This window comes from Varanus komodoensis, unplaced genomic scaffold, assembly GCF_004798865.1.
Source record: "Varanus komodoensis strain SLA01 unplaced genomic scaffold, ASM479886v1 scaffold1, whole genome shotgun sequence".
Classification (NCBI taxonomy): Eukaryota; Metazoa; Chordata; class Lepidosauria; order Squamata; family Varanidae; genus Varanus; species Varanus komodoensis.
In genome coordinates, this window is record NW_025335268.1 from 56,469,158 (window position 1) to 56,489,523 (window position 20,366).

At 39.6% G+C, this 20,366-nt stretch overlaps 1 protein-coding gene across 7 annotated transcripts in view; it reads left to right on the plus strand.

Moving 5' to 3' along the window:
- FYN (FYN proto-oncogene, Src family tyrosine kinase) overlaps window positions 1-20,366 on the plus strand; it is a 122,764-nt gene that overhangs the window by 78,753 nt on the left and 23,645 nt on the right. For 6 of the 7 annotated variants that reach the window (XM_044426240.1, XM_044426251.1, XM_044426226.1 and 3 more), the window contains 5 exons: window positions 9,578-9,832; window positions 11,598-11,694; window positions 14,329-14,427; window positions 16,047-16,150; window positions 17,433-17,582. In XM_044426240.1, coding sequence (XP_044282175.1) covers window positions 9,589-9,832; window positions 11,598-11,694; window positions 14,329-14,427; window positions 16,047-16,150; window positions 17,433-17,582 — 694 coding nt within the window. In that variant the 5' untranslated portion in view covers window positions 9,578-9,588. Of the gene's footprint in view, window positions 1-6,311; window positions 6,333-9,577; window positions 9,833-11,597; window positions 11,695-14,328; window positions 14,428-16,046; window positions 16,151-17,432; window positions 17,583-20,366 lie in introns of those variants that run through there. The other variant, XM_044426262.1, reaches the window with a different exon arrangement.

Genomic DNA, 20,366 nt, shown 5'->3' on the forward strand with positions numbered 1-20,366 from the left:
AACAGCCCCAGAGTCCCCTGGAAACCATTCGGATCCACCAGACTCCGGGAGTGGACCATTTTAATAGGTCTCCCACCCTTGCAGAGGGGAAAGGTGGCCAAAAGCCTAAACCTCTGAAGGATGTGATTTGACCATGACAAAGGTCTTGATTTGACCTTGATGTAAATCCCTCCACTTCCCAATTACTTTCTCTCTGTGGAGAAAACCAGGTCTAGAGAGTGACCCTTTATATGTGATGAGACAGCCCCCGGTTGTTTTACCATCACCCAGTTAAAGAAATCTTAGTCAACCAAGTACACGATTAGCTAAACGTGTTTGCGTATGAGTTAAGCAGTAATTGTGATTGGTTAAATGCTTTATTTTTACATGATACATTTATATGTTGCATCATGAATCAACTCCTGAAGAAACAAAAAATGCTTTTGCTAAGACGGCCCTACTGTTTATGGACTCTGGAAGTGCTTATTTTTTGAAAGGTCAGGCATTAATTTAAAAAAAAAGTCAAACCTACTACACAAATAATCAGGGGAATTGCTTTAATTGATCAATCAGAAGCGTTTACTGAATTCATCCAGCTAGTTGACCAAATGTTGAAGCTCTGGTTAGAACACATGGTTAGAAACTACCCCATTGTCCATTTCAATCACCACATAAGCGAATGGAAAAATTTAAGTTGCATAGATGCAAGTATGATACAGCACCATTACCATTGCTAACTGTTCTGCTCCTGCTGTTGCCTCTTCTTCTGTTCCTGTCTTCTCTTTTATTCCGTGCAGAGAGGAAAGGAAGCAAAAGCAGCCATAGCTGTATTATAAATGTGTAACTAAGGAAATTAGCAAAGGTAAGTGGGGCAGGAGAGCTCCTGGATATCCTCCCCTGCATTCAGTGGGGTCTGTCCCCCCATTTCCATCTTGTAGCCACTGGGGGAGTCAGGGAGGAGATGCTCAGGACCAAGATTATAGGGTATAGGAAAGAAAGCTTAATCCTTTCCTTCTGCCAGTTCCCCAGTGCAAATTCCTCATCCCAAATTGCTGTTTATCTCAGTGGAAGTTGCTGCTGGAGCTTTGGAAGGGCAATTAAAGCCTTTTCAGGTTTGAGAGTTTTTTGCATTTTTAAATTTGGGGGATATTATAGTTTGTTTCCTGTTTCCTTGGGTTGTACTGAATTCTGTTGTTGAGCTTCCTGAATTGTTGATATGTTGTTATTTTACTTTTATTTTTAATCTTGTGTAGGCTATTTTGGGAACTAAATGTGACATATCCAACTGTTGCTTCAGGGACAAGTCATAGGGCTGCAGAGAGGAAATACACAGCAGTTTTCACCACACATTCTTAGAAATGCCTTGGAAAATCTTGCCAAAAAAGATGAACAGAGAAACTCTTCCTTTAAAAAGAGTACCACACAGACTTCCTTGGCATGTGGAACGCTGCAGGTTCAAACTACAGCATCACCAGGCAGGGCTAAGAAAGAATCGTCCTGAAAATCCAGTACCAGCACTGAGTTATAGACCAGTGGGGTAAGAATAAAGCTGCTTCCTAAGTTTTTCAGTGCAGGGTTATAAAAAGGTAGAGATTTGTATGGGAAAATAGCAAAAGCTTAGGATCTGCATTTCTGCTTCAAAGATGATGAATGCTTCTTTACTTGGACATTGTCTTTCAGATTAAAACAAACTGGCCATTTTATTTATACCAACTAATGCTACCTGATAGGTTGTAGAAGTTCTTCTTGTCAAAAAAAGAGTTAATTTCTAAGAGTGACCGAATGTGACTTTCTTGCAGATTTCACTGATATCTGCTTACACAAGAACATAAGACAGATACTTAACAGTCTGTGTTTGCTGTAATTACTCTTATTTCCCATTGGGCACTCTTTTTTCTCTTGACTGAAACTGGTACAAGTGAAGAGAATAGAAAAAGAATTCACTGTTTCTAAAGAGAAAGAAAAAGAGGAGGCCTTAACACTCATAGAATTATCTGGCAATGGAACTCTGTACAAACTGGGAAGGGTGGCGAAGTGGCCTTTTGTCAAGAGCTTGGAGGTGAGCCTCCTCCTCTTTCATTTGCTGCCTTGGAGAGTTTTTGATTACGCTTGCTCAAACAGCCACTTTGTGCTAATGTGTTTTCTTGTGGATTTGCCAGGTGACCCCTGACTCATGGGCATTCAGCCAGTTCCACCACAGCGACTGTTCCTTAAACAAGTACAGCAAGTGAAGTCAGTTTTTGCTACTGCTATCCAGATGGAACACTGACTTTCCTGTTTCTTTTCAGCTGGTGCTGAATATATCCTAGGGTGGTGGTGGTTTTTAAAAAATAGAACCTTGGTACAAAAAAGCAAGAGACGACTCTCCGAATGCCAAAACTAAGATCACTTTTGATGAAGTTCTGCAAAATACTTTCTCTTGTCGATTAACATGCCACCCTTTGTCTTTTCATTCTATGCAATGATAATTTTTAGTAGAAAAGACCAATCAGTTCAATGTATAGCTATGCAAGCAGGCTATATTTCCTGATGCCTTTTTTTTAAACAAAAGTACACAATCAGGAATGTAGCAGCATGAACAACTCGAGCAACTTGATTTGTTGCTGTAGGCGTCAAAGTGCTGATCCGGGCTGAATTTATGCTATGAAATGGCACAAATGACAGATCTATAACTTTCCATAAGCAAGAAAAGAAATCTAAGAAAAGAAAATAAGAAAGGATGTGTATTGTGTGTGGAACAACATGTTTGTAATATTTTAATGCGCTCCTTCTGAACACTTGCCTATAAGCTGAGCAGCAAATGTCCCCTGAAAAGGTATGTTACAATTAGAAACTTTATTGTGTTCTAGAAACAGTGCTGAGCTATATTTACTAGTTGTCCAAGTGGTATTGCTGGTTGCATATGGAGCTCAAGAGAGAAGCATTTTTATTTATTTAATTTCTATACTAATTCTATTAAGTGGAATGGCTCTCTGGGCGGTCCACAAATATAGGAGTGATCATCATTATGTGAGGCTGCAGATATGCCTTTCCACCACACATTTTGCTGTAGGAGTACTGAGCCATTAGGGAAGAAAGAAGGACAAGATGTCCAAATGCACCGTGTGACATACTGTTCTGCTCCTTATGTTCGTTGGTGTCAGGGCTGGCTGCCCTTGCCCCATGTGGAAAGACCTTCCAGTCTTGCCTGGCCATGCCTGCCCATACTGGGTACTTCGTTCTTCTGGCTATTTGAAGGAGCATAAATGGCCTCCTTTTCCATCTAAAGCTCAATTGAGCAATAAGAGTGTCCTTATATCTCGTGTATCTTGCATTGCTTACACTTGGTTCCTGGCTTTTCTCCAGTCCTGCCTTTTGGTTAACCTGTGGCCCTGGCTGCCCTTCCCAATCCAACTCCAGGCTAGACCTGCCTTCTGGTTTGCCATTGGATATTGAGGGCTAGCCTAAATGTTGCGGTAATCTCACATAGTTTATCTTTGCATGATACATTTCCTTTTGCTGGTTGAAGTGCATGTGGCCTGATTTAATTCAGTATCACATGGTGTGGGTTTAAACTGCCCTTCTGCTTTTCCATAAAATTCCACCCATTCTGTTCTTGGGGAGCTTAAGAACAGGGGACGAGCCTCTAATGACCGCAAAAGCTCCTGTCATTCTACTAAATGTGCTTTCTTGAATGTTCAGTTTGGCCTTCAGTACTGTTTGCTGGAAAGCTGGCCCAGTGCAACTCGTCTCTGCCAGAGCCACTTTCCTTGCTGTCTTTTGACTTTAAAAGAAGAGTGAGGAACAATGCAGCCCTCCAGATCTGGTTGTATTGCAACTCCCATCAGCCCTACCCAAGATATTCAGTGGGTAATTCTAGTACAATGACATCAGGAGAGCCACATATTCCTCATTGGGAACAAGGCATTCATGAAAGCTGTCTGTTTCTGAGCATGAGATTCGGAAAGGAGCAATGAACTCAATATGTTTCCTGCTGAATGAGGAAAGACCGATTAAAGAATTATTTCAGTTGGTAGGGAAGCATTAGACTCAGAGGCATTAGGGGATTTCTGAACTAGAATTGCAGGGCTTCTTTTATTAATCGAGAGAGCTTCCTGATGTAGGTTGCAGATTAAAATATCACTTTTATGTTTAGCATATGACTACTTAGTATAATAGGTAGTACTAGAATAGGTAGTTTGAAACATTCAGAATATTCTGCTTCTTCTTCTACTAAGAACTAAGAAAGCTGGATAAAGATTATCCAAAAATAAATATGCAGTGTTTTCATTTATGATGTAAAGTGCACAAGCTGAGACAACTATTTATCCTCAAAAATTATCACTGTTTGTTTTAAATTACAGTTGCAGTTACTTATATCACCCAGTTCTTAACATTCCAGAATTGTACTCCATAAAACAGTGTGCCAAAGCATGTTGTTCATTCAGTCCTTGTTCATTCTTTGTGGACAGATTTCTTCTCTAAATTAGCAAATATTAGTAACATTTTGGTGCAATGGGAAGCCTCTCCAAATTAATAGAACTTTGTTTATAGTGGTTTAACTGTGATTCAGAATAGTGAGCTGTAAGCGTTAAAAAGCAAAGAGAATGCAAATGTTAACATGAAACTGTTGATGGAATTTTTACTTGCAACTGAAGTGTAAGAAAAGTTTTGGGCCATGTGTTCTAATTACAGCTAGGCCCATCTGTTCCTAGCACAGGACCTGGTATTAGCAACACAGATGTTGCATTAATGGCATAACTTGATACACATATCTCCCATTGGACACAAGATGATTCTTTCTTGGTTCCAGAGCACACCCTACACTTGGAAAAGTCACTTTCTTTCAGCCTTATTTCCCTATCAGCATGAGGGAATAAAGATCATAGAAAACAAATGCGACAGACATTGAGACCATCAGTGGTTTATGAAGGACTTTTTATTATTTTAATTTTTACTTCCACGGTTGAAAAAAGCAGGAAACAATGTCAAGCTTGCAGGGAATGTTGCTTGCAGTTGTACATGTCTGTGCTTGCCAAATATTGATGATTTGGATACTTCCTCCCACTGGGACAAGAATAAAAGACTTTTATTTGAAAAGGGAGTGGGGCCTCTAAGAATAGAAATAGAATGTGATTTGAACTTTCAGCAACGTGACACTGGGATGCCTCTCTGCATTGTGGGAAATGCAGATGCAGAAAACGGAATAAAGTGAGAGTAGAATAGGCTTCAAGAGGTGGTGTGGCATGGCATTTGTCAGGGTTCCACGCCCTGTTAACAGCCCCCTTCTCCAACAATGTAATTCATTTTGCTCTCTCCATGCACCTTAGGAAGCCAGAAGCCAGGCAGGGGAGGTGGCATTCTCAGTTTGCATTCTCTGTTGCCAGGGCCCTTGTCCAAGTGCCCACAAAATCTTGAAAGCTACCACTGACAGCCAGAGTGCCTCTGCTTCCCTTGTTGGGGAGGGAAACAGCAGTGGAGACTTAAAAGGAGTAAATGTAGCTTGAAAATAAGCTTAATGAGCCCCCTTTAAACCTCTATTGCAGTTTGCTGACAGATTTTGGTGGCAGAGCCCTGATTTTAGAGCAGCCGCCACTACCTCACCAAATTTCATTGGAATGGCAGACGTCCGTGTGATGGAAATAAGGAGGATTTTGACGGATGAAAAATGGCTCCTGGGATGCCCCAAATTTGCTCACCCTGTCTTTGGTGAACTACGAGTTCTATGTGGACTCTACCCTTTGGCAACACTGGCATAGCAATATTGTACAAGCTTTGAGTGCTTCATTGTGTGGCTGGAAAGATTTAGGCATCATCCCTTTTCAAGTGGGCACCCAAACTCCATATGAACAGCATTCGACATTGGCTCATTTTAAAACAGCTGTCAAGTGTTTACATCACAGCAAGGTTCCTGCTTAAGTTGGACTCTACTTATAAGCTCTTTTCTCTTCTGTGAAAAGCTGATTAGCACAGTGAGTGGGAAGAAAACAAGTGTGAGAGTTTATATGAAAGTATTTAGCTGGTTCTAGCCCATTTTGAAAGCTCAAAGAAAGTAAGATTATTTTTACCTTAATGAATCATTCAACTTATGTAAGTTCCATAATCATGTCTTTTCAGTATTTATACCTGTGTTTTGCCATATTAAGCAAACTTTTGCCATATTAAGCACAACAGCCCAAGTATGTGAAAAATAAATCAGAAAGTAAATAGAGCATTTATTTTAATTTTAGGCGTTTTGTACGAATACGAACCATGCAAAGGCCCAGGGAGCCTTATGACTAATGGGATGGGATAAAAATAATAATAAATACAGTTGAAAGAACATGCCAGTATGTTTGCTTTTTGTGTAACTGATATACTGTACACAAAAGCAGGTAAGCTGAATAAGCAGGTAAGCAGGTTAGCATCAGATTGTCTGTGTCAAATTTCCCAAATTGTTTATGTTTTTAACCACACTTGTCTCTTGTACTTCGTTTCTGTACACTGGGACTCAGAATTAAGCCCCTCTTCTTTCAAAGGAGCTTAACATACATAGGATTTTAGCCTTACAGTGCAATCTGCTATGTATCTACTGAGATGTAAGTCCCACTGAATTCACTGGGGTTCTCTCCTAAGTAAGCATGTATAAAACTGAAGTCTTAGCTCTGTATGTATAGTAACATATGGTGGATGTAGAAATATTGATTCCATAAAATCAACAACAAGAAATATGCATGCCCTTGTGTTGCTTAGTTACATTATTTCTGCAAACTTTTATTTCTTCAGAAACTATCTCATTGTCCTTGGAAATGTGAACTCAGTTGCACAATTTCTCGTAAAGCTAATGATAAATTTCAGAAGTATTCTATAAGCCAGCAATATCCAAACATTCAAGGAAGAAATACATCATCTAATAGAACCAGATTAAAAACTTGTTTACTACTTGCAGTGTTGGCCATAAATCTCCAGGGGGGCTGGCATAAATGGTTTCCAGATTTCATTGAATGATATCATCACTACTGTCTGGAGTAACTTTCCAGAGTCATGAATGCCTGCATTCATCCCAGTGAAAGTTTGAGATGCTTTGTGATAACAGCAGAAAATAAGATTCTGTCCCTGTGGTTGATTACAACTTTAGTGCCACTGTAAATCGGAGGTTGTACTTAAAATTATTTACAAAAAGCCTAGAGTCGTTTTGAATGAAGTCCAGCAGCATGTGTGCATTTCCTCCTGAATTTTAACTAGGCAGCCAATGATATCATGCATAGTTAGTGTCTTCAGGAAGGAATGGACAACTTTTCAAAGTCTTGTCTTGAAAAGAAACATGTAGGTTACACCCTCTGTCACATCTTACATAGTCCTGCAATCAAGCAGCTTTTATACGTGCACAGCCTAGACACTAGAGCCAAGTTGAAAAGGACAATAGAAAGGGAAATAAGCTCTCCATCAAACTTTTCCACCACCGCCTTCCCATCTCTCTCACAGAATACGCTTGCCAGCAAATGAAAAAGTAGAAGGAAAAGAAACTGGCTTGAGTCCAATCTTGTATTACCTCTTTTTAAAATTGGGGTTATTTTATTTTATTTTATTTTATTATTACAACTTGGAGGGCCTGTGTATGTATTCATTCCTGGCATAGTTTTCTAAGTTACTTGTTCAGATGGCACGCTTTTCATGAATAACTGCTTTCTTCTTCTGTTTTTTGGCAACTTGAAGTTAATGATTCACTTTTGTGTTGGCTCAGCATGTGAATAATTCATTTAGGGTCATATCCTCCTGTTCTACCACAATAAAGCATATCATTGCTAAATTCGAATTTGAAAAGGTTTTCAAATATCTTTAAAGTACTATTAATAGATATGAAGCCAAACCCAATGGAAGAATTCATAGATATATCCAGGTGCCCAAATGTGGGCACTGGTGTTTTTTCTGGAATTCTGTGGAAACCATATTCTGTCCACACCAATTCAGGAGCACTTTGTATGGATCGGTGCAGAAGCTTCTAGAAAGTAGTGTAAATCAGTAAAATAGTGGCACCTGGAACCCCTGCAAAAGGCTGTATTTCACATGTAACTTCTACAATCTTTCAAATCACTCTAGGGATTGGGAGAATGGAGGGAGAACCTGACACTATGCTCTCAAATGTTCTGGATGGCTGTGCACATGAGTGGAATATTCCAACTTGTGCTGTGCGGGGCCGGGGGGAGGAAACCATGCAATTCTGATTGCAGTGTATATAGCGAAGTGGCACCGGTATGAAACAAAACCTTTCCAAGTAAGCAGCTACTGGGGAGTAGGGATCAGATACAGCCACAGGCAGAGATGATAGGGAGGCAACCAGTGCCCTGGCTGTATTGAGGACAAAGAGCAGCCACAGTTGCCATTCCCAAGTCTGAGAGATGGCAGGTGAGTGATCTGGAGCAGGGCAGCTGCAGGATGAATTAAAGGCTCTATTGTATCAGGACTTCTGATTGAGATTTCTGAGGATAGTCAAGAACTTGGAGCCGGCTTTTAATATATATTTTTCCACAAGATCAGGCATTTGCAACATGAATAAATCTCTGATAAAAATATGTCAGACCAAACTGTTTCTTGTGGGGTTGTTTTTTTTTCCCCCCCCCCCCTTCCTGTAAGCTTTTTCAGCGTGGGTGTTTTTTTTTTTTTTTTAATGAAGTGGGTGGAAGTTGGGTATTTAGAATCAGTAGCTAAAGGCTCAAAAGTTTGTGAACAATATTTTCCACACTGGTAGGAGTTAGTTCAGAAAATCAAGATAGTCTTAAAGCACTCTGCTTTCAAAATGTTAACTTGGGGTACAGCTACACAAAGTGAACTGTTAGTGTGAATTCCTGTCATCTGAAACAGGCTAGAGGGAGACTGAAGTCATGAAGTGCAGATGCTTTGACATCCTGAGAATAGTTTGTGGGAGACATTATCCTGTGCTGGTCCTTACATCGTCCACACTATAGTTAACAAAGAAATAGGATGGGCCATATTAGAATCACATTTTGGCAATGCAGGAACCAGAAACCTTTGCTGTTGCTCTCCCATCATTCTGATTTGAAGCACAAGTCCCAAATGGTGTGCTCAAGAAGTTGCATCTGGGAGATGTCTTTCAGTTGCCTTTAACTATCAGTGACCTGTTCACACGTGTAAGAGTAAACCATGTTTTGTTGCCTTATCTAGGGTTTGTCTGCTAGACAATTTGTTTTCTCTTTCAGTTTTTCCCTACTCTTGTCTGCTGCTATCTCTGTGGCCCAGTGAAAAAATCAACAACAATGAAGCATTCTTTTTGTGGGTTATTCATGGCTGGCAACCAATAGTTAACCTATAGTTCTGGACTGCATATAACGATAACCCACAATTCAACTTGCTTAATTAACTAGGTTTTCTCTCTCTGGCTGTTAATGGTTAACAAACCATGGTTTCTTACTGCAGCTGGGTTCAAACATAACAGTAACCCAGAGCTCAACAACCCATAAGTCAGCATTAATGTGCAAACTAGGTAATACCTGTATATCCCCAAAATCATTCTCACTCTCTGGCTAATAGTCCTTACTATTTATATGTTGCATCATTTAGATGAGATGTGCTAGACATCAGCCTGAAAACAGAAATTTGTTTCTTCTTTCGTTTACTGCAGGATTTTAGATAATGGGCTGTGTGCAATGTAAGGATAAAGAAGCAACAAAACTGACAGACGAGAGGGATGGCAGCTTAAACCAGAGTTCAGGTTACCGCTATGGGACAGATCCCACCCCACAGCATTACCCAAGTTTTGGTGTGACCTCAATTCCAAACTACAACAACTTCCCTGCTGGAGGACAAGGACTAACTGTCTTTGGTGGCGTTAACTCCTCTTCACATACTGGCACGTTGCGTACAAGAGGGGGAACAGGTAAATCACTGATAAGAGGTTGGAGATATTGTTTCTTTTAAAGCATATTTGGAAGTTTCCTCAGTACAAAATGAGAATGCCAGGCTTTCTGTTATTGAGTATCCTCTGTGTTCTTGTCTCACCCATCTCTAATTCGCAGCCAGTGCAATGTTTCTTGTTCATAAGGGACTCAGTGGAATACACCAGTATTTTTTTAGGGTGTAATACCCTCTGTACCCATTCCTGCTTCACAGTGCAGGAGTGCTGCACACAATGCTCCATTTATGCACAACACTCCAGTCACTTTACTCATGCTCAGGGATCATGTCCATAAACTGCTTGCACACATCAGCTACGTGGACAAGACACGTAAACGTGTGGGGCTTGTGATAAAGCTTCCTACTATTTGCTGAATTACTTCCCATGCAGTATATGATATGCATCTAACTACCCTTGCAACCAGCAGCTAACAGAGGTTTCACATTCTGCAGCCTATGCTTACCTCAGTTTTTCACATTTAGTGAGTATTTGTGAGTGTATGTGAGATCTGGTACACCATAAAAGCTGAGATTGTGGTATAAGGTGAGGAAGTCCAAAGTCTCTGGTTCAAGTAACTCCTGTATGGGTTTCAACTCAGTGGGCTGAGCTGCACATCACAGTAAGCCACCCTGAGAATAAGCAACAATGCTCACTTTCTGAGCCACATTACTCCCAGCAAACAATCAAGTCCTCTGTGGCTTGTCGCAGCTGAACCTGAGCAGTCTGCTCTGGAATGAATACAAATTTGCTCATTAGCAGAACAGCATTTACACTGTAGATTTTCCTTTTGGGAAATTTGCACATTTTTTTCACTTGCAAGGAGATTTGTGTAAATGTCAGTTTATTCTTTAAAAAAAAACTTTCAGGGAGATTTAAGGAAGCTTATTAATGGCAATAACTACCGCACTAAAACAAAATTGTGCAAATCTCCCCAATAGTTTAAAAATGTAAAAGGTACATTTAGGCAAATCTCCCTGTTTGTGAAAAATGAAAAACATTAAATATATGTAAATCTGCCTGAAGGTGAGGAAAAATAACATTAAATATGCCCAAATCTCCCAAAGGTGAAAAACAAAAGGTTGCCCTTTCTAGGGAGGTGATGACATAGAGAAGAAATTTGTTTAGTCTCATTTTGACAAATAAAGAGGAATGTCCTCAGTGAAATCACAAGGGGCAATTAGATTTTTTGCTATTCCTGACAACTACCGCTGTAGCTCTTTCCAAGAAGCCACTGTGCTACATTCACATGTCACAAGCCACTCCGAGAACAAGCCATTTTGAACAACCCAACCAGCCAGGGATTCTCAAGGCAATTTGTTCATGGCTAACAAACTGAAAAAACTGCAGTGGATTTGGGCATCATAGCAAGCAACCATAAAGCAAACAAGACTGACAATTCACCCTGGGTTGTCATGACATCAAGTCAATAGGTGGCCTTCGGGAATATCTCAGACAGATAGGTGGATAATAACCATCACCTGCTTTACAGGATTGTTTTGAGGATAACGTATGTGAAATACTTGATACACAAGAATAATATGTAGCATTTGTGCAATGCCCTTCTGATCTGAAAAAAATGTGCTTTATGTAAATTTTACATTTTATATGTTTTACAAAATCTGATGGCAGAGTCTGTAGCCAACCTGCATTCCTCCTTCCTTCTACTTCCATCACCAATTATGAACTTGTCAAAACATAAAATGAGAGCTTGTGAAGGTTATATTTACATTAGTGTTTCTTTCCACAGGTGTAACTCTTTTCGTAGCTTTGTATGATTATGAGGCAAGAACAGAAGATGACTTAAGTTTTCATAAAGGAGAAAAATTTCAGATACTTAATAGCTCGTGAGTTTTACATTTTTGCATAACTTTCTTAATTATTGTAAAATGAATTGGAAAGTCAACAACACTGAACCACTTACGTCCTCTGTTATTTTAAAACATCATGGTACATTAGATTAGGATCACCTCTTTTCACATTTTTGGAGAAAAGATGGGCATTATAGTATGAAATGTAGATTTGCTTGAAGTTACTGAACTTAGTTTGAGGCTTCACAAATGTGAGGGTGTGTTTTTAAAATACATGTTTCTATGCCAAGTTATCTCCAGAAAGAAAGAAAACTGAATCTACTTTTTCTAAGTGCAGAAGGATGTGAAGAACTGCCAAAGACCAGCTTCAAGGCACAGCAGTTACAACGTTGGACAAGGGCTCAGGAGAGCCAGGCTCTTGTCCCCACGTGACTGTGAAGCCCACTGGGAGACCTAGGGCCGGTCACTGACTGTCAACCTCCCAGGTTGCTGTTGTGAGCATAAAATGGAGACGAGACCTTTGTAAGCCACTTTGAGCTTCTTGCAGGAGGGAAAAATGCAAGACACAAACACGAACACAGATATTAAAAATTAAGCACCACCATCGCCACAAAAAATTTGAAATTGACTTGGCACCAACAGCAAATGAAGTTTTGTATATTGCAGGATATATTGTCTTCACATAGGGAGATGTGGCAGCAGGCAAGGAATTGGCCAGGCTCACTGATTTTCCCTGCCTCCTTATCCCCTCTCCTCCCTCTTACTATTTGGCTAAGGTGCCTAACAGCACACATCTCCTCAGGATGCATCCTCTTAGAGTGACCCTTATCCTCCAGGTTATGTCCAACTGGTGAGAGTAGCTTTCCTTTTTGGACTGGAACTACTGTTTCGGAATGGAGCACATAAAAGGAGACATTATCAGGTCTGAGCGGCAGAAGGAAATCCCCCTCACTTGCTGCTGTCTTTGGCTTGCTCATCATGCCAGGAACCAATACAGCCTGTTTTCTATGCAGGGGCTGAATCATGAGTTAAGACTAAACACAGAACTGAATTTTAGTATCTGAAACTGAAACTCAGAATAAACTAATCAGCAATGAAAATGCATCCTTTTAGAACTCAGCAGTTATATCTGTACAGTTTTTAGCATGCTTATCTTGAACTATCAATGTTGGAAATTGCTCTGATTTGGATTTTTTTAAAATGTGATTTGAAATATGTTCAATATACCCAAGAGCCTTATGAGATTGAATCCATCCTTGTAGCAAAGCCAAATAAATTTTTCCTGTAACCACATAAACTGTAATCAAATACAATCACAGCAGTATCTGACAGAGAGAAACAATGAAAGAAAAAAGCAGAAGATAATTTTGAGAACTATTTCATGATTTTGTGTACCTGAACAGTTTTAATGTACAAGAAAGTACAGTTGCTTGAACTATGGCTTAGAAAAAGAACAGAATTTTTGAAAGCATTCTTTGCTTTTAAATTTGCAGTTGAAAAAAGCAGACAAAAGATGTGTATTATCGTCTCCCCATTAGGCTTCAAAATGGTTCTGCTGCAGCCTTAATGACCTCCTGCTTGATTTTTTTTTAAAAAAAAAACACTACAAATTCTTAACTGTAATAAGGATATCAGTGGGTGAATTTCTGGAGGCACAAGACAAAAAAGAACTTCTTCCCATACGGACATATTTTCATTGGAGCACATGCTGATATTGCTAGAAGATACTTTTTAAATTCAGCTTCAAGTATAGGACTTCCTTCTGGTCTGCAGTCTAGTACCTTAAGGTTCACAATAAAAGTAGGCACAGAATGTATCATAAAGCAATCAATCCTTTATGTTTCACTAGAAACTTCATTGACAGGAATGATAGAAACCACCCTTCCTGCATTGTGTAGAAAATAAATCTAAAGATTTCAATGTTCATATCTGTATTACTCAGAATCACTGTACAGTGCACAATTTATAGTAATGTTAAGAGGCAGCTTTAGAAGGCTTTGCATTGTTCTTTTCAAAAGCAGCAACCTAAGCTCATTATTTTTATCATCCACAACTCACACTGGGAAAATTGCCCTTGTACCATGCCTGCAAGCTTCCTTTCATGCAGTGTTCCTTCTTTCTCAGTTTCCCATTCTAGAGGCTTTACTGAAAGTGGTGTTTTAAATCAGGGAGCTTTTAAAGCCTCTCGGCATACACTTCAGGGGGCTGTAGTTTGGAAAGTCAGCTAAACGCTCCATTGTACATGTGTGCATCATGTGATTAGGGCAGCTGAACCCACCCGCACTAACACATTCTTTGGAACCATTGCAAACTGTAAAAAATACAGCAGGCCATTTAATGTTCCATATCCAATCTTGCAAAAGCTTCTCCCTTATTACATGGCACAGCCTCAGGCCATTATTTTAGTGGCTGTGATAAAATATCTCCACCTAGTGGATTTTCTTGGCAAAATAACAACATTTGAATGTTGAGCCTGCAATCGGCCATCCCATTACTACTGCACATTCCCATGTCTCTTCCTCTACTTAGCTTCCTGCAAAGTTGCATCTCTTTTAATTCAAAAATGAACTTGGAATGAAGCGTGGAAAATCACATCTATAATCAGTACGATTCTTAACTTTATATCTAGAGAGGAAATCTCTCACTCCACTTTTCCCACTTCTTTTACAGGGAAGGAGATTGGTGGGAAGCCCGTTCCTTGACTACAGGAGAGACTGGTTACATTCCCAGTAATTATGTGGCTCCAGTTGACTCCATCCAAGCAGAGGAGTATGTTGTATTTTAATTTTACTACCTAGTAGTGTGCATGAAGGAAGTGCAAGAGATTTGTGTGTGTGAATATTATTATTTTTAAGGTATCTAATATCATATTAATTGCCTTTTTCATACTTGGGTGAAAGAGACGAAATAAACTAAGCAATTTTTCATCAGGTCAAAGTAAGAACAGTTTGTTGTAAACCTCGTCTATGGGTGGTACAGAAATGAAATAACTAAAGATAACTATAACATTCAGAATTTCATTTACAATTCTTTATGATGAAGCTGGTAAGTGAGTACAGACAAACAGATGCTTATGTTTTAGACTAACTGGCTTACACTAAATGTATAATAATAGCACGCTGAGCAATACACATCCTTTGAAAATAGTTAACATTTAAAAACTGTATTCATGATACAGTGAATATTTCTGTATTTTCACAATCCATTAACAACACAAACAATTTTGAAGCTAAAATACTAATGGTGTGATCCAAACCATACCTCCTGAGAATTAAATCTCATTAAGAGAGTTACTTCTAGAAAAGCATGTTACAGGTTTTTATCCTAAATCTTACATGAGTATATAGTTGATTGTCAGCAGGCCTGTATATGTAAACTGTTTCACTTGGAAATTAATCTAACTGTAGTTTAAACAGTTGTATATTTCTATTCTCCATTCAGCTTTTCCAGTATATTGTAAAGGTTGGGCTCCTGACAGCTGTCATCACAGCAAGCAGTATGCCATTCCTGTTCAGCCACAATGATAAGCCAGGGTTCTGAAGAATTCTGGCTTGGTGCTTTATGAGCAGCATGCTGATGTACATTGCCTTGCTGATCTTGCTGCAAGTAGACTCAACAACCCATAAACCATCCTGGCCCCATCACAATTTTGCTTGTTATGCTGTCTAAAGTGGGAACTTTGGGTTATCACTTCCGCCGAAAATGCAGCCATAACCCAAATACCATGACTTATGACTCTGGCTTTTTTGGGGAGAAACAATCTAGAATTGTCCATTTGGAAATCATGATAAATAAAACATGGATGGAGCATCCAGGATTTGTTCAACCATTCCTGCTTGTAAGGGATCCATGTGGGAGTGATTAAGCAGTGTTCACCAGCATGCTGAATTTCCCAGAAACCTGACTTACCATGCTGCATGAAGCAGGCTATTGGTTGCTGCACTTACTGTCCTGTTACATTTTCTTTCAGGACTAGAAGCCGTGCACTACCCATTACAGATTTCTAGATAGTATTCTCAGGGCACAAGAAAAAGTTAGGTGATTCTCACAAATGTTCCTTAAATGATATTCTTTACTTCTGGAACATTAGGAAATTTGAGAAGATATTTTGGGCATGTAGTGACCTCCATGAATGGGCATGGGAGTAAAAAAGGGCAAGCATGGGAGCATTGCTGGGAAATAATAATGGTGACAACTAGAGATTAAGTGTTTACTTTAAGGAAATCTCAGTTTCCAGGAGAAGAATATAAAGACATTTTTACATAAAAATGGGAGGAGCAGGGTATGTCTATGCATGCACACTGCCTACCTCAATCTACATAAAAATTAAGCAATACTATTTAGCCTCTTATTTTGATTGTAACCTTTTTAATGGTATTTTTGTTCAGGTGGTACTTTGGCAAGCTTGGACGCAAGGATGCTGAGAGGCAGCTGCTGTCATTTGGAAACCCTCGAGGAACCTTCTTGATCCGTGAGAGTGAAACCACCAAAGGTAGCACAGCTGTTTTTGCTTTTTAACTGTTAACTAGCACTAACTAACTGTTTGCTTTTTAACTAGCAGAGAAAAAAAAAGTTGAAATGAAACTGAGTGCTAAGTCAAACTCAAATAATAATTCCACACATTTATTCTTTATGCAAACTTTGAGTACCAAGGTTAAATATAGTATAATTTACTATTGAATAATTATCACGTCCATTACTTCTACATCAGGTATGATTGTGTCACCCATGCATTCTCTGCATGAATGGAAAAAGGCAGGTGCAAAGTTATGGGGTAACTTGTCAAAACTTTTTGTAGAAGAGAGAGATTACAAATGAAGACTAAAAAGATCCTATTCACTACTCATTTTATGGCTGCCCATTAGTTTTGCTTGAGCGGTGAGGAAGCATTTGCTGGGCATGAGTTTTAAATGGCCCATAAACTGTCAAGCAATTCAGAATCATTCTTGAAACTAAAAGCACTCTGCAGATGTTTAAAATGCCACTTCTACCCAATTTTATTAACACTCGCCTTTACAGTGCTATCTTTGATCTTAAAATTCATATACCAAGCAAGGTCCTGATTTGCAGTCTTGAAGAATCATTAATTGTGTGTGGAAAAGGCTGGTGAGTTGGGGGCGTGGCTCTCTCTCATGCCTTAATAATGCTTTTTATAATGACATTAGACAGCCTTGTTTTTGCATGAACTACAGTACATTACCAAAGGAATTTGAATTACTTTCTTTTAGAAAAGGGGAACATCAAGCATTTTGACCCTCAGACCATATTGGGTTACAGCAGATTACACGTAGGCAGGCAGGCACCCACACACACAGACAGACATAGGAATATATGTGCACATGCCAGCCTGCCAGCATACATACGCACTCCCTTCTCTGTCCTTCCCCTGGTGACCTTGTCCAACATTATTGCCGTTGTGGGCATAGAAGCAGCCAGAGTGGTTACTTCTTGAATGCTAGTGGAAGCAGGAAGTCTTCTCCTCCTCCTCTCTTGGTGCCCTCAGTGGGCATTGCTTTTCACTTGTCTTCAGTTGCAACATGAAACCAGCAATGTCAGCTGCAGATTAAAGCCTTCTTGTCTCCCCATAACCCCATATGCATCACTGGTTCCAGTTTGCTATGAATTGGCAGGACGGGCAAGAATTGAGTTAGCAGCATGGGGGGAAGTACAGAAACTATACAAGTTGCATCCATGAGCCACAGACTGTGCATCCCAACTTAGAATAATCCTATTTCCTTTATCTAAATGCAACTTTCATTTTTGCTGTGAAATAGGTGCCTATTCATTATCTATTCGTGACTGGGATGATATGAAAGGAGATCATGTAAAACATTATAAAATTCGCAAACTTGATAATGGAGGATATTACATTACAACCAGGGCACAGTTTGAAACTCTTCAACAACTTGTTCAGCACTATTCAGGTAATTTTTCCAAATGCATTTTTGGTAAATGCCTGTTTCTTAAATATATATGTAATATCTATATAATATGTTTCTGTAGAAAATATCATGGAAGTTAATTTCATAATTTAATTGATCTTTATATATAGTAGTTAGGAAATAAATGGTTCCTGTGCCCTTGTAGATGAGAAGAACAAAGGAATTTTTAAAAGATGTAATAGCTGATTTGAAGCATCTTTGTACCACAAGTATGATGTTTTTATTAATTACACCACTACAAGGTAAACCTTCTTCAACCTGATGTCTTCCTGATGTTCTGCACTACTACTTCCAGCATTCCTGATCACTGCTGCTTGAGCTGATGGGGTTTGAGGTTCAAAACATTTGGAGGGCACCAGATTAAGGAAGACAGATATAAAAGGCAGAAACACTATTAGTGAAAAGACCTTGCACAGAGCAGGGTGGATCATCACGTGCATATTCATATCCATACACATGCATATGCAGGAAACACAAATATCTGTAACTTGAAATGGAGTTCATACCTGTGTATAGTGTGGCACATACCCACACTGGACTGTTCAGTGTGACCAGGACAGTGGTGTCTCTAAACCTTCCAAGGGCAGAGGAAGCTGACTGAAGAGTTGAGGAGGCAGAAAAGTGGGAAGAAAGCTCTTCTGCCTACCCTGCACTTTCCAGGAAAATGGTGGTCACAGCTATGTTCTTGCACTCTTCCCACCTCCTTCCTCTTGCAGACCTTGAATCACTGCTACCGCTAACATTTTCATGGAGAAGGAGGGATGGAGACAGTTGCCAGCATCCACTCTTAATTTCCCATCTCAAGTCTGGCAAGGAACCAGGCAGAGTGGGATTTAAGAAAGTTTTGATGCTGTCACTATGAATAAGCAACAGGGTTGTCGTACCGGTGCCCCCCCACCCGCCACCTCCTGCACACCAATGGACTATGCACAGAACGCTTCCCAACCTGGTATCTATAGATGGTTGCACTACAGTCCTCAACTCAAAACATTGGCCATGTTGGTGGAAACTGATGGGACTTGTACTCCAAGTCATCTGGTGGTCAGTCAACTGGAGAATGCTAGTGTACAACCCATACAATTTAGCAGAGGATTTCCACAAATATCATGCACATACAAGTGACTTATGTTTCAACTTCAGACTTTAAGTGTACCTAGCACATTATTTGCACATGATGAAACTGATAGCCTTGGTTCCTATGGATCACAGACTGGAGGTAACTTCTTACCAAAGAAAGGTAGTCCTGTGCAGGTCATATGGAAATCTGGTAGGTAGGAGCCCCAGAGCTTCCTAGAAATAATATATGTAAAATAAAATGTTGACAAATTTTCAATTTCTATGTGAAACAGTCATAATTTGGAAACACTTAATGTTGCATAGTATCTGTCTGACTGCAGAATGGACACTACAGGTGGAAGGTTTCCCATTGCCTCTGCTCTCCCTTGTCCTCTCCCTCCGAAATCTGCTGTAGAGGATTGTGGGAGTGGAGGGTGAAGGAACAGAACAGCAGCTCCCACTGCATGTGTGGAAGTCAGCTCATATAACACTGGGAGGAGTCAATATGGTTTTCCTCTCTGCATTAGGAAATATTGGCATTATAAACAAATATTATTAATGGTATAGACACCATCTTTATTAGATTTTCCCCCAAAATACTTAATTTTATTAAATTATGGAAATATGATTGGTATGCAATATTAACTGTATTTTTCTTCCCTGAAGGTATACAATTAACGTATCTGTTTAATTACACTGAACAAAAAAACTCGTTTTATGTAACTTGATTGATAATCCATGTTTTTCATTATAATACTGTTTTGAAATAGTTCTTCAAAATGTTTGCTATATTTCAAAACATTTCCTTTTTAATGTATTTAATATGCTCATGTGAAGATACTGTAACTATAGTAGTGTCTAAGATTCTTTAGTATTTAACATTTTACATACATTATAGTAATACAAATAGTACAAATTAATCTGGGGCTGCTCTCACATCATTTTATTCTGTTTGTAACATTATTAATGTTTCTATCTCTCTGTATTGAAGCAAGCGCTTTAAAATTTTCTGGGTTTCTCTTGTTGCTTGGCCCAAGGGTATGCTAACTAGAAGTGTTCTTATCATTTACGCTTCTGCTATTTTAAGCATCAATTAATAGTGCTTGTAACTCTCAGGCGTTGCCTTCTTGCTGTCTACTGCATCAAAGCATTCCCTTTTGCTGCTAAGGTCTATTTATTCTGCTCACATGCAGCCTTTCATTTGTCAATAGTTTGTTTCCTCTTGTCTGCACTCTGCTCTTGGTGTAGTGCTCGAATTGTGATCCATGGCAGTTTTTTGCAAGTAGCAGGAAAAATTTCTCCTTCAAAGGCACTTCTGCAAGACTGCCAAGTTAGAAATTAGGTTGGTTGTTTCAAATCAAGATGTGAACATGATAGCTGGTGAGTGAGTGAGTGAGAATATGTAGCAGTAAATAGCCACCACTGAACAGCAGCTGAAAGAAACCAAAGGAAAGCTGCTGAACAGTGGACCTGTGCAGAGCATCTGAGGCAGGGAGAAGCTTAGCTTGTGCTGTAGTGGTGCACTGCATCGGAATGGCCACATCTCCCTGTTTGGGCCTGGCCAGTGGCAGCATGGAGCCAGCTGGAGCCAGGGGTCAGACTAGATGGCCCAGGATGCCCCTTCTGACTCATTCAGTTTCTTTCTTTCTAACATCAGCCCATGGCATGGCAAAGATCCTCTGGGAGTGTGCCAGTCTTGTGCCTGCAGTG